Source organism: Trichosurus vulpecula, chromosome 8 (assembly GCF_011100635.1).
Source record: "Trichosurus vulpecula isolate mTriVul1 chromosome 8, mTriVul1.pri, whole genome shotgun sequence".
NCBI classification, from domain to species: domain Eukaryota; kingdom Metazoa; phylum Chordata; class Mammalia; order Diprotodontia; family Phalangeridae; genus Trichosurus; species Trichosurus vulpecula.
In genome coordinates this window covers 163232099-163244568 of record NC_050580.1, presented here as the reverse complement: position 1 = coordinate 163244568, position 12470 = coordinate 163232099, and the positions used below count along the sequence as shown (strand labels likewise).

Here is a 12470-nt window from a genome sequence, read left to right as displayed (position 1 = left end):
TTACTACACATATATGAAAACTTTTCTATTACCACTTTAAAATAATTCAATCATATTCAAAAGGAAAAAGGGCTGGTGCCTGTTGGAAAATGCCAAAGATCTTTAAACAAGTTAGAAAATCTATAGAAGCCAAGAGTCTATTTATAGTACAATTTGTGACTTTTTATTGGAGATTTTTGAAAATGTATAGATACAGGTACGAAAGCGATCAGTAATTTAGACATAGTTGGCAGAGTAAAAATATTCTGATTATAAGAAACTTTTTGGATTTCCTGTCTAAGTACATGTTTATTTTAAGCTCTCTACCCTTTGGATACAAGAGAGACAGAGGTTATAGAAGTTTGGTTAAGTCCTAAAGCAGAGGAAAAATCATGTGGCAAAACATAGTTTTCTCTGCCCTTCAGGTACTGGGGCCTAGTAGGAGACAATAAAATCCAAGCTAGAATAATTATATAATAAACAAGAAATTAGGGTAGCAGTTTCTACACTAGAGTCCTTGAAGCAGCTGAAGCAGCAGAAAGAAATTTCAATACTAAAACTACTTACAAAGCAAGAGAAATAGAGTAAAACGGAAAATAGTTTTGGGAAGAAGCATCTAACACCCTAGTAAGATAAAGCAAAGACTTTTCTGAGAACAGACAATAAAGCCTAGGTTTAGTTAAGCAGTTGTGTCTAGTTAGAGAAAATATAATATAATAAAATAAAATATAATATGCTTAGGTATTAGTTATTAGTTAACAATTGTTCAATAAAGCATCTTATTGTTTGGCTATTTAAACTATTTTAATAAAGAGCTCTGTGTTTGTGGAAAAGCATACTTAAGTGTGAAGTTTTAAGTCTCTTGTTTATTCATGCCAGGAGAGAACCTAACAAGAAGGATAATATGTAATAACTCTTTCCCTGGTGACAGGACCAAAACTGTAGGCTTAGTGGCTAGGAATAAATAAGTGGCCTCTATAGTGCTGGCTAAATTTTAAAGTCTAACCCTATTAAATAATAGCAGTGGAATTATAAGATCATAAATTTAGAACTGAAAGGCACTTTAAAGGTCATCTAATTCAACTGTGCATTTTACACATGAGGATGATGCTGGTAAAAATAAGGGGCATTTATGTAGGCTTTAAGGTTTGCAAAGCACTCTACAAACATGAGCTCATCTTAGTCTCACAACAAGCCTGTCAGATAGATGCCATTTTTACTATTTTACAGATAAGTAAGTTGAAGATCAGAAAGACTAACTGACTTGCCCAGGGTCAAATAACTAGTAGATGTTTGAGGAGGAATATGAACCCAGGTCTGACTCTATCAGATACACTGCCTTGCTTGCCCAAGGTCAAACAGGTAGTGAGATGCAGGATTCAAATCCAAATTATCTGACTTCAAATTTAGTGCTCTTTCCGAGTTTTTAAGTATTAAAAAAACCTTCCTGAATCTGTCTAAAGAAATTTGCTATTTGCAGAAGATCTTAATGTATTTTTATAGAATAGTTTTGGATAAGGAAGAGAACAAAATTGTATTTCCTTCACAAAACTAAGAGAATAGAAAAAAGAAAATTGGATGAAATTGTTTTCTGTGCTTAAAAAGGTGGAATTCTACCAAACATGCCTTGAAATTTGAATAAAAGGGGAAAAGCAATGGTTAAGGCTAAAAAAATTAGATTCAAACTAGCTTTGTATACATGTTTCAGATAATCCTCCTTTCAAGTCGATGGAATACCAAAGGGCTTTAGCATAGTCCTCGAGGGTCTGTGTAGTTCATGTTTACTCTCAAAGTGGACCCCAGGAACAGTGTTATACTGTTATACTTCCTAATTCTTCTGCAATGCATAATCTGCTTGAGGCCCTGAGAAGTTAAGTGATTTGCCCAGATCATACAACCAATAACTGTTAGTGGAAGAATCTGAACCCAGGTCTTCCTGACTACAAGGCTGGCTCTCCTAACATACATTTGCAAATAAAATAAAGTTCAAATTGTCCACTCTTTAAAACTGGTACTCTTTTCTCTATAGGCAATATAAACTGTACATTAGGATAACATGAGTCTCTTTTATAACCTATAACCATTTTATTTTTCTACACTAAAGTATTATATTTACAGCCACAAATTAGAGATCAGAGGAAATGGCAAATGCTGCTCTGGTTACTGATTACACAAGGAATGAATATAAGCAGATATGGTTGCTGGAATTCCTGAGGCCTCTCATAAATAAATGCCTATATGTTTATATCCACTGAAATTATGAGGTGCTTTCTGAAGAAGATCATATGTCAACCCCTAAGACCACAAAATGAAGTGAAGCAAATCTACCCACAATGTCCGAACTATGAGTAACATACCTATGAAAAAATCTGTACGTGGGCAAAACTAGGAGCAGTTTACTAAGTAATTAAGAACTAAGTAATTAAGAACTATTAGGAATAATTTTAAAAGCTACCTAAATATTTTTCTTTCTTTAAAGTGGAGTCATTTCTCATTTCAAACAAGATTCCATTATTCAAGACACTCTACATAAAACTACCAAAGAGAGAAACCACTATCTCATGATAAACGCACACTATATGAATGTCTTGTTTTCAAAAAATGATTTCCATAAAAATACAAGCAGAAATAAAAAATGCAGATACGTGAATGTGGATTAAATAAGGCAACATATACTTGCCATAGTAACAGATCTTTCTACTATAGAATTAAGGCTAGTTCATATATTATAATCTGGAGAAGAGATATATACTTCTAAAATAAGAATAGAGACCCACAACTCTACAATTCTTAGGGAGACTAGCAGCTAGAATGTTTTTTTAAACCTCAAATTGCTTTATGTTTTTTGTTTTAAATTATATTTTTTCAAATTATCTGTAAAAACAATTTCTAACTTTAAAAAAACTGAGCTCCAAATTCTCTCTCTCCCTCCCTACAACAGCAAACAATTCTATATAGCTTATAGATGTGCAATCAAATACGCAAAATATATTTCCATATTAGTCATGTTGTGAAAGAAAACAGACTATAAAAATTCTTTTTAAAAATAAAGGGGAAAATAGTATGCTCTGATCTACATTTGGACTCCATCAATTTTTTTCTCGGGAGGTGGACAGTATTTTTCATCATGAATCTTTTGGAAGTACCTTAGATTACTGCCTGCTGAGAAGTTATTCTCAGTTGATCATCATACAATATTATTGCTACTATGTACAATGTTCCCCTGGTTTGACTCACATCATTCTACATCAGTTCATGTAAATCTTGCCAGGTTTTTCTGAAAGCAATCCTGCTTGTCATTTCTTACAGCAAATAGTATTCCATTACAATCATACACTACAACTTGTTCAGTCATTCCCCAGTTGGTGGGCATCCCAATTATTTCCAATTCTTTGCCACCACAAAAAGAGTTGCTAGAAATATTTTATACAAATAGGTCCTTTTCCTTTTTTAAAAATCTCTTTGGCATACAGACCTAGTAGTGGTATTGTTTTCCTTTTCTGTAATATTAGCCAATCTGATAGGTTTCAGTTTTTTATTTGCATTTCTCTAATCAATAATGATTTAAAGCATTTTTTCATATGACTATGGATAGATCTGATTTTTTCCTTCTGAAAACTTCCTGTTTATATCATCTGACCAGTTATCAATTGGGAAATGACTTTTATATTCTTATAAGTTTGACTCAGTTCTCTACACATCTGAAGAAGATCATATGTCAACCCCTAAGACCACATCTGAGAAATGAGGCATTTGCCAGACAAACTTACTGTAAAAATTTTTCCCCAGCTTTCTGCTTTCCTTCTAATTTTGGCTGCATTAGTTTTGTTTGTGCAAGACCTTTTTAATTTAATATAATTAAAATTATCCATTTTATATCTCATAATGATCTCTATCTCTTGTTTATTCATAAATTCTTCCCTTATCCACAGATCTAACAGATAAACTACTCCATGCTCTCCTAATCTGCTTACCTTACTACGCTTTATGTCTAAATAATGTACCTGTTTTGACTTTATCTTGGTATACACTGTGAGATGTTGGTCTACAGAAATGGTTTTCGAGTTTTCTAAGCAGTTTTTGTCAAATAGTGAGTGCCTGTCCCAAAAGCTTGGATCTTTGGGTTTAACAAACACTAGACTACTATGATCCTTTTTCTACTGTGTATTGTGTATTTAATCTATTCCACAGATCCATCACTATATTTCTTAGCCAGTACCAGACTGTTTTGATATTACTGCTTTATAATAACTTTTGACATCTGGTATTGCTAGGCCACCTTCCTTCATATTTTTTTCCATTAATTCCCTTGATAGTCTTGACCGTTTTTTTTCTTCCAGCTGAGTTGTATTTTTTTCTAGCTTTATAAAATATTTTTTGGTAGTTTGATTGGCATGGCACTTGGCAGCTAAATGTTGTGAAAACTGTTGGAATGGAAGATCCCTAAAAGGAACCCCTATAGGGATTTAGTACCTTGCACATAGTAGGCACTCAAATTAATTATTAAATCAATATGTTAAATCAATATGTCTCTGAGACAGTGCTCCTATAGATGGTGCCCAAGTATGTTTTCTGCCACATCTACTACTCAGAATCAACATTTTAAAGCTGGAAGGAACTTGTGGGGTCACCTGATTTAAAAACCCTTTCCTCACTTGAAAATAAGAAAGCTCTGTCCTACAGAGTCTGTGATTTTCCTAAGGTCACACAAAGCCTCAGAAGAGGGACTAAAACTCAAAGTCTTAATTAACACCTTTGATACACAACAGTACTAAATCTTTATTTTCAGATTTAAATGCTTTTCTGAGCTACAATCTACTAAACATTTGTACCTTAGTGTACTGTTAACCATCTAAAAGCAAACATTTCCAAAATTTGATTCACCATCTTTCTGCCAAAATCATTTGACTCTCCTCATTTTCAAATTCTATTAATGATATTTAATCAACCGTACTTGAGTCTTCTTTGACTCTCCCTCCTCCCACACATTAAATCAGCAGATTCTATTTCTACATCTCTTTCCCTTTGTCTCCCCTTTTCTATTCTCACTGTCGGAACCCTCACTCAGGCCTTTATTCCCTCTTACCAGCCTATTGCTAACTTATTTTGGTCTTCAAGTGCATCCTATATAATGTTGTCAGAGTAATGTTCTTAATGTTGTCACAGGCAATTACGATGTCGTAACCCTTATGTGAAAACCAGGTTTATTGCAAGAGAAATGCACGTGCATGTGAAACACAAAGGATTCCCAGTTTTTACAGAAGTTTACATTTTTATAATAACAGGACAAAGGGAGGAGGGGATACCAGGAAGAGGCGTGACATGGAAAGGGGAATGATGTAGGAAAGGTGGAAAAAAAGACAATACCACTCTCCATAGGAAGGGGCAAGGTGATGGCAAAAGTCTTATTCTTTTCCCTTGAGAACTGCTAGACTGCGAAAATAGGAGAGTCTGCTTATCTGCAAAGGACTCCAGCTACCCAAGCATTATCCCAGCTTGGCAGAGACTAGACTGGCTGGTGCCTGTTCTGGACATACAGGGAGTCCAGCTTGCAATAACAAATTATGTCAGCTCAGGGGGAGCTTCACCCTTGACACATCCTGCATGTTCAGTGTTTCTGGAAAATATGGCAACTCAAAAAGACAAGTTCAAGGGACCCTTTAACATCCTTTAACGAAATCAACATGACTCTCATATTACTCCATTGCTCAAAAACCTTAAAAAACTATTCATCACCTACTCAGACTTCTTACTTTGGCACTCAAGGCTCTCTTCAACTTGGTTTCCACTTATCACACATTATGCTGCACTCTAGGCTCCAACCACATTGCACTATTTGCCATTCTCCAAACCCATCTCATGTTTTCCTGCTTCCTTTTGTTTACTCACAATGGTACTTGAGTCTGGAAAACATTTGTTCCATCTTTCTCCGTTCAATGAATCTAGCCATCCTTTATGATCTAGCTTATTTTGTCCACAAAGACTTTCCTGATTCTCCTAGATGAAAGCTATCTCTCTTCCTTTTCAACCCCCCTACCACGTTTGTTCTTATCTCATTTAATTATTATATTCTATTTTTTTGGCAGGGAGAGAGAGAACTGCAACTCCCTGGTACAGGACATTCTCCATAAGGAAGGTCCTTCTACCATGCAGACTGGCAACTGTTCTGCAATTTAGAGTCTTAGAGCTACTCTGACAGGGACACTGGACAGTGAAGTCACTTACCTATAATGGCACATTTAGTATGTGTCAGAAGCAGGACTTGAATTGAAATCACCCGGAGCCCATGTTGTCCTGACTCAGTAACTAGGACAAAGTTTTTTACAAACTAGATGCTCACTACGTGGTCACTTAAAGAACCTCTTAACTCCAGAGATCTATCTACTATGTTGTGCCTACTGTTCTCTCATTTTAGGTATATAAAGCCACATTCAATCCATTAAAAGACTTTCCCTGTCCACTGACAAAATCAAGAAAAATACCCATAAACAATGTCTTCTAAAATGAGTTTACATCAGATCCTTAACTAGAAACACCACCACCACCACTACTACTACTACTAGCAGCTAGGATACATAGGGCTTTAAGGTTTACAAAGCACTTTACACTTTATCTCATTCAATCCTCAAAACAACCTTGAGAGGTAGGTGCTATTATTATTCCTATATTATAGATGAAGAAACTGACACAGAGGTTAAGTGACTTGCCCAGGGTCTCATAGTAAATGTCTAAGGCAAGATATGAACTCAAGTATCCTAACTCTAAGCCCAGCACTCCATCCATTGTACCACCTAGCTACTTAAGAAAACATTTTAATGAGTTAATTTACTTTTGAAAAAAATAGCCTTACATTAGGGAAAATTGAAGGAATAATAAATCTTACCAAACAACTCACAATTTGCTAATGTTCTTTAAAAAAAAAATACAACTAGGGGCAGAGCCAGGATGTGGCTGGAAAGCAGGGACTTGCATGAGCTCCCCACCAGGTCCCTCCAAAACCGATAAAAAATGGCTCTGAACAAATTCTAGAACTGTAGAACCCACAAAATAGCAGAGGGAAGCAGGGCTCAGCCCAGGACATCCTGGATGGTCACTGGGCAAGGTCTATTGCACGGGGCTGGGAGCAGAGTGGAGCAGAGCCCATTGTGGGCAGCAGCAGGACCAACTAGACCAGGAGCCAGGTGGAACAGACCCTAGTGCCCTGAATCAGTGAGCTGTGGCAGTTACCAGACTTCTCAACCCACAAACACCAAAGACAACAGACAAGATTAGTGGGAAAAGACGTGGGGGGACAGAGTGAAAGGAGTTCGCAGTTTGGCCACCACCCCAGGGGCAGCGGGGGTGGTGCAGCTACAGAAATACAGCTGCAGTTGCTTCTGGCCCCAGGCCCACCTGGTGGGAGGAATTAAGTGGAAGATCAGAGCAGGAGTGCAGAGCCTGCTTAAGATCTGAGTTAGGTCGGGGTTGGCGGTTCTTGGGGGAGGAGGAGTGCTGGTGTGGCAGAGCTGGCTGTACTGAAATAGCTCTGAAAACAACAGCGCATGCCCCCAAGCTTGGAACAAAGTACTCTTTGCTCTACAAGCAGTCATACCCCAACAAAAAACTCAAGGGCCAAGTTAGTTGGCTGGGAACATGGCCAGGCAGTGAAAACGCTCTCAGATTCAGACTTAGACTTTGGAATCTTTCTTTGGTGACAAAGAAGACCAAACATACAACCAGAAGAAGTCAACAAAGTCAAAGAGCCTACATCAAAAGCCTCCAAGAAAAACATGAACTGGTCTCAGGCCATGGAAGAGCTCAAAAAGGATTTGGAAAAGCAAGTTAGAGAAGTAGAGGAAAAATTGGAAAGAGAAAGGAAAGAGATGTAAAAAAACCATGAAAAACAAGTCAATGACTTCCTAAAGGAGAACCAGAAAAAATACTGAAGAAACAAACACCTTAAAAAATAGACTAACTCAAATGGCAAAAGAGCTCCAAAAAGCCAATGAGGAGAAGAATGCCTTGAAAGGCAGAATTACCCAAATGGAAAAGAAGGTCCAAAAGACCACTGAAGAAAATACTACCTTAAAAATTACATTGCAGCAAGTGAAAGCTAGTGACTTGATGAGAAATCAAGATATTATAAAACAGAACCAAAGGAATGAAAAAGTGGAAGACAATGTGAAATATCTCATTGGAAAAACCACTGACCTGGAAAATAGAGCCAGGAGAGAGAATTTAACAATTATTGGACTACCTGAAAGCATGATCAAAAAAGGAGCCTAGATATCATCTTTCAAGAAATGATCAAGGAGAACTGCCCTGATATTCTAGAGCCAGAGGGTAAAATAGAAATTGAAAGATTCCACAGATCGCCTCCTGAAAAAGATCCCCAAAAGAAAACTCCTAGGAATAGTGTTGCCAAATTCCAGAGCTCCCAGATCAAGGAGAAAATACCACAAGCAGACAGAAAGAAACAATTTGAGTATTGTGGAAACACAATCAGAATAACACAAGATCTAGCAGATTCTACATTAAGGGACTGAAGGGCTTGGAATACGATATTCCAGAGGTGAATGGAGACAGGATTAAAACCAAGAATCACCTACCCAGCAAAACTGAGTATCATGCTCCAAGGCAAAATATGGATTTTTAACAAAATAGAGGACTTTCAAGCTTTCTCAGTGAAAAGACCAGAGCTGAATAGAAAATTTGACTTTCAAATACAAGAATCAAGAGAAGCATGAAAAGGTAAACAAGAAAGAGAAATCATAAGGGACTTAGTAAAGTTGAACTGTTTTGTTTACATTCCTACATGGAAAGATGATGTGTATAATTCATGAGACCTCAATATTAGGGTAGCTGAAGGGAATATACATATATATATACATATATATATATATATACGTATATATATGTATATATATATACACCCACACACACACATATATATACATATATACACACATATATACATATACACACACATATACATATACATACACACATATACACACACACACACACATATATATGTATATATATGTATGTGTGTGTGTGTGTGTGTGTGTGTGTGTATTATATATAGATATAGATAGATAGAGGGCACAGGGTGAGTTGAATATGAAGGGATGATATCCAAAAAAATAAAATCAAACTAAGGGGGATGAGAGAAATATATTGAAAGAGGGAGAGATAGAATGGGGTAAATTATCTCGCATAAAAGTGGCAAGAAAAAGCAGTTCTGTAGGAAGAGAAGAGAAGGCAGGTGAGAGGGAATGAGTGAATCTTGCTCTCATTGGATGTGACCTGAGGAGGGAATAACATACACACTCAATTGGGTATCTTACCCAACAGGAAAGAAGGAGGAAGAAGATTAAAAAGGGGGGATGATAGAAGGGAGGGCAGACAGGGGGAGGAGAAAATCAAAAACAAACACTTTTGAAAAGGGACAGGGTCAAGGGAGAAAACTGGATAAAGGGGGATAGGTTAGGAAGGAGCAAAACATAGTTAATCTTTCACAAGATGAGTATTGTGGAAGGGTTTTACATAATGATACACATGTGGCCTATGTTGAATTGCTTGCCTTCTTAGGGAAGGAGGGTGGGGAGGGAAGAGGGGAGAGAATTTGGAACTCAAAGTTTTAAAAACAGATGTTCAAAAACAAAAAAAAAGTTTTTGCATGCAACTAGGAAATAAGATACACAGGCAATGCGGCATAGAAATTTATCTTGCCCTACAAGAAGGGAAAGGGGGATGGGAGGGGAGTGGGGTGACAGATGGGAGGGCTGACTGGGGAATGGGGCAACCAGAATATACACCATCTTGGAGAGGGGGGGGGAGGGTAGAAATGGGGAGAAAGTTTGTAATTCAAACTTTTGTGAAAATCAATGCTGAAAACTAAATATATTAAATAAATTAAATTTTTAAAAAGTGGCAAGAAAAAGCAGTTCTGTAGGAAGGGAAGAGGGGGCAGGTAAGGGGGAATGAGTGAACCTTGCTCTCATCGGATTTGACCTGAGGGACTACCATACGTACTCAATTGGGTGGCCTATGCTTAATTGCTTGCCTTCTTATGGAGGGTGGGTGGGGAGGGAAGAGGGGGGAGAACTTGGAACTCAATGCTTTAAAACCAGTTGTTCAAAAAAAGTTTTTATATGCAACTAGGAAATAAGATACACAGGCAATGGGGCATAGAAATTTATCTTGCCCTACAAGAAAGTAAGAGGAAAGGGGATGGGAGGGGAGTGAGGTGAAAGAAGGGAGGGCTGACTGCGGAATGGGGCAACCAGAATATATGCCATCTTGGAGTGGGTGGGAGAGTACAAATGGGGAGAAAATTTGTAATTCAAACTCTTGTGAAAATCAATGCTGAAAACTAAATATATTAAATAAATTCGATTAAAAAAAGGCAAACTACACCTTAAAAATACAACTAAGAAATTTTAGTTTTTGATGCATGTTTTAATGTAAGAGAACATGGCAAAGTTACAGAAAACCTTTTATAAAAATAGAAAGTAACTTTATTTTTATAACTTAATTTCAGTAAATATCTTTATTTATATCACCTAGACCTTTCCTCATCACCGCATAAAAATTTTAATCAGCAATGGCCATTCATACCAAGAGGTATACATAAGTACTTGAAACAAATGGGACGACTTCTGCATATTTAGAAAAAGTAAATGTATTTTGAAGACTAATCAATTTTCTTTCAAACAAATTAAACTACTATAGTTTTTCTTTTTTGATTATGTACAACAATAAGAAATCATGTATTTCAAAAAATTAAAATTTCTCCCCACCTCTAACTCTTCAACCTGTTCTGTATTTTCATCCTCAGATCCATTGGTTTTAGGTATGTAAGTCATTTTTAATCTAAGATACCCTTTAACTTTTGATTTGTGACTGTAAAAAAAAAAAAAGAAAAAACACAATTAGGCTAAAATACTATAAAGGTCACACTTATTATAAAATTGTGTTACACATCAAAAGAGTTGAATGACTTGAAAAATCTAACTAAAATTTCATGACTTCATTAGGATTATTAGTTTTTCCTTTTTTAGGAAATATAAATATAATAAAACCCCACTAGTTCAGTTCAGACTGAGAGGAAGCCTATGTGAATTAGTGAATATCTAGTAAGAATAATAGCAAAAATAGTCTTATTATTCTTTGTACATCCTATAATTGAAACTAAGTCAATGATGCTTAGCAGAGCGTCTGCTTTACTGAATAATAATATTGTCTCATATTTATTTAGCTTTTTTTAGATGTGAAAAGCGTTTTCCTCACAACAAAGCTATGAGGTAGGTAATATAGGTATTATCTCCATTTCACAGATGAAGAAACTAAGGCATTGAGACATTAAGCAACTTAAATAGACAAAAACTGTTTTCATACACACACACACACACACACACACACACATTCATGGTAGCCTATCAATACATTCAGTTACATTCGCTAAATGTATGTAGATACTTCCAAAGGGAACAAATTGCTTCTTGTCCCTCAAGTAGGCACATTTTTCTGAAAATGTTATTTATATTACCTTTCCTAAAAAATTTAAAATATAAATTTCAGCCCACTCTAAAACTACTTAAGGGGAGGAGCCTGAAGTGCAGAATGTATTTCTTTTTTTCTCTCTTCTCCTTTGTTATCTGGATTTGGGAGGGAGGCTTTTTGGGGATGTGACTGAAAATTCTCACATCCCAGCATTTCTGGGCACATGGCTCCTCTTTCCCCAAGAGCAAAAAGATAAGTCAGAGAAGACGATGGGTGGTATTTGGTGGGTCACCGCTACTTTGGAGCCCTTTTCCAATGCTGTGCTTTGTTTACTTCTATTTTGCTGCAGTAAATGCATTTAACTTTCATGCTAAATAAGATAATTGTTTAGGTTCACACAAAAACTATGACTAATCTGTAAATTAATGAGTTTTTTATGTAAACTTTGTACATTTCAAGTGCCCAATACAATGACAGTTTAGAAGTACTGTTAGCTACATATGAAAAGAATTTAATATTTTCTAAATTCCGCTTTTATAAGAAAATTCTTCCTGGGTTAGAAAAGGAAAAAGTTATTTTCTTAGAAATGATTTCTGCTACACTTGAATATTTTTGAAAGTAAATCAGTATATATCTTGGCCATATTTGCTTATGTGGCGTAGAATGTTGAAAGTGCTTTTTGTGGGGTTTAAATATAGCCTCTTAGATGAAAATGAAGAAATTTGATTCAGCAGTATAGTTATTAAATATGCTGTTTGGTTTTTAAATTTCCCTCTTTGCTTATGTTGCCTTCCATTATTTATAACGTAGTCAGGTGAAAGTACATATTTACTCTAGAAGACTGGTTTTGTATCACATCACTTACTGGTTTGTAGACAAATTGGTAAATGTGATTTTTGAAATATGGCATATTTCATTAAATAAGATTTAAATGTCAAATATATAAGTATAAAGAACAATTTTCTTGCCTCACTCAAAATTAATTTCTTTTTGTGTAATTAGAA

At 36.0% G+C, this 12470-nt stretch overlaps 1 protein-coding gene across 7 annotated transcripts in view; it reads right to left on the bottom strand.

Annotated features, from left to right (window-relative positions):
• NEDD4 (NEDD4 E3 ubiquitin protein ligase) overlaps positions 1 to 12470 on the bottom strand; it is a 180267-nt gene that overhangs the window by 78123 nt on the left and 89674 nt on the right. For 6 of the 7 annotated variants that reach the window (XM_036734932.1, XM_036734934.1, XM_036734933.1 and 3 more), the window contains one exon: positions 10764 to 10866. The exons of the other annotated variant lie outside the window; for it this stretch is intronic. In XM_036734932.1, coding sequence (XP_036590827.1) covers positions 10764 to 10866 — 103 coding nt within the window. The remainder of the gene's footprint in view (positions 1 to 10763; positions 10867 to 12470) is intronic. 7 annotated transcript variants of the gene reach the window in all.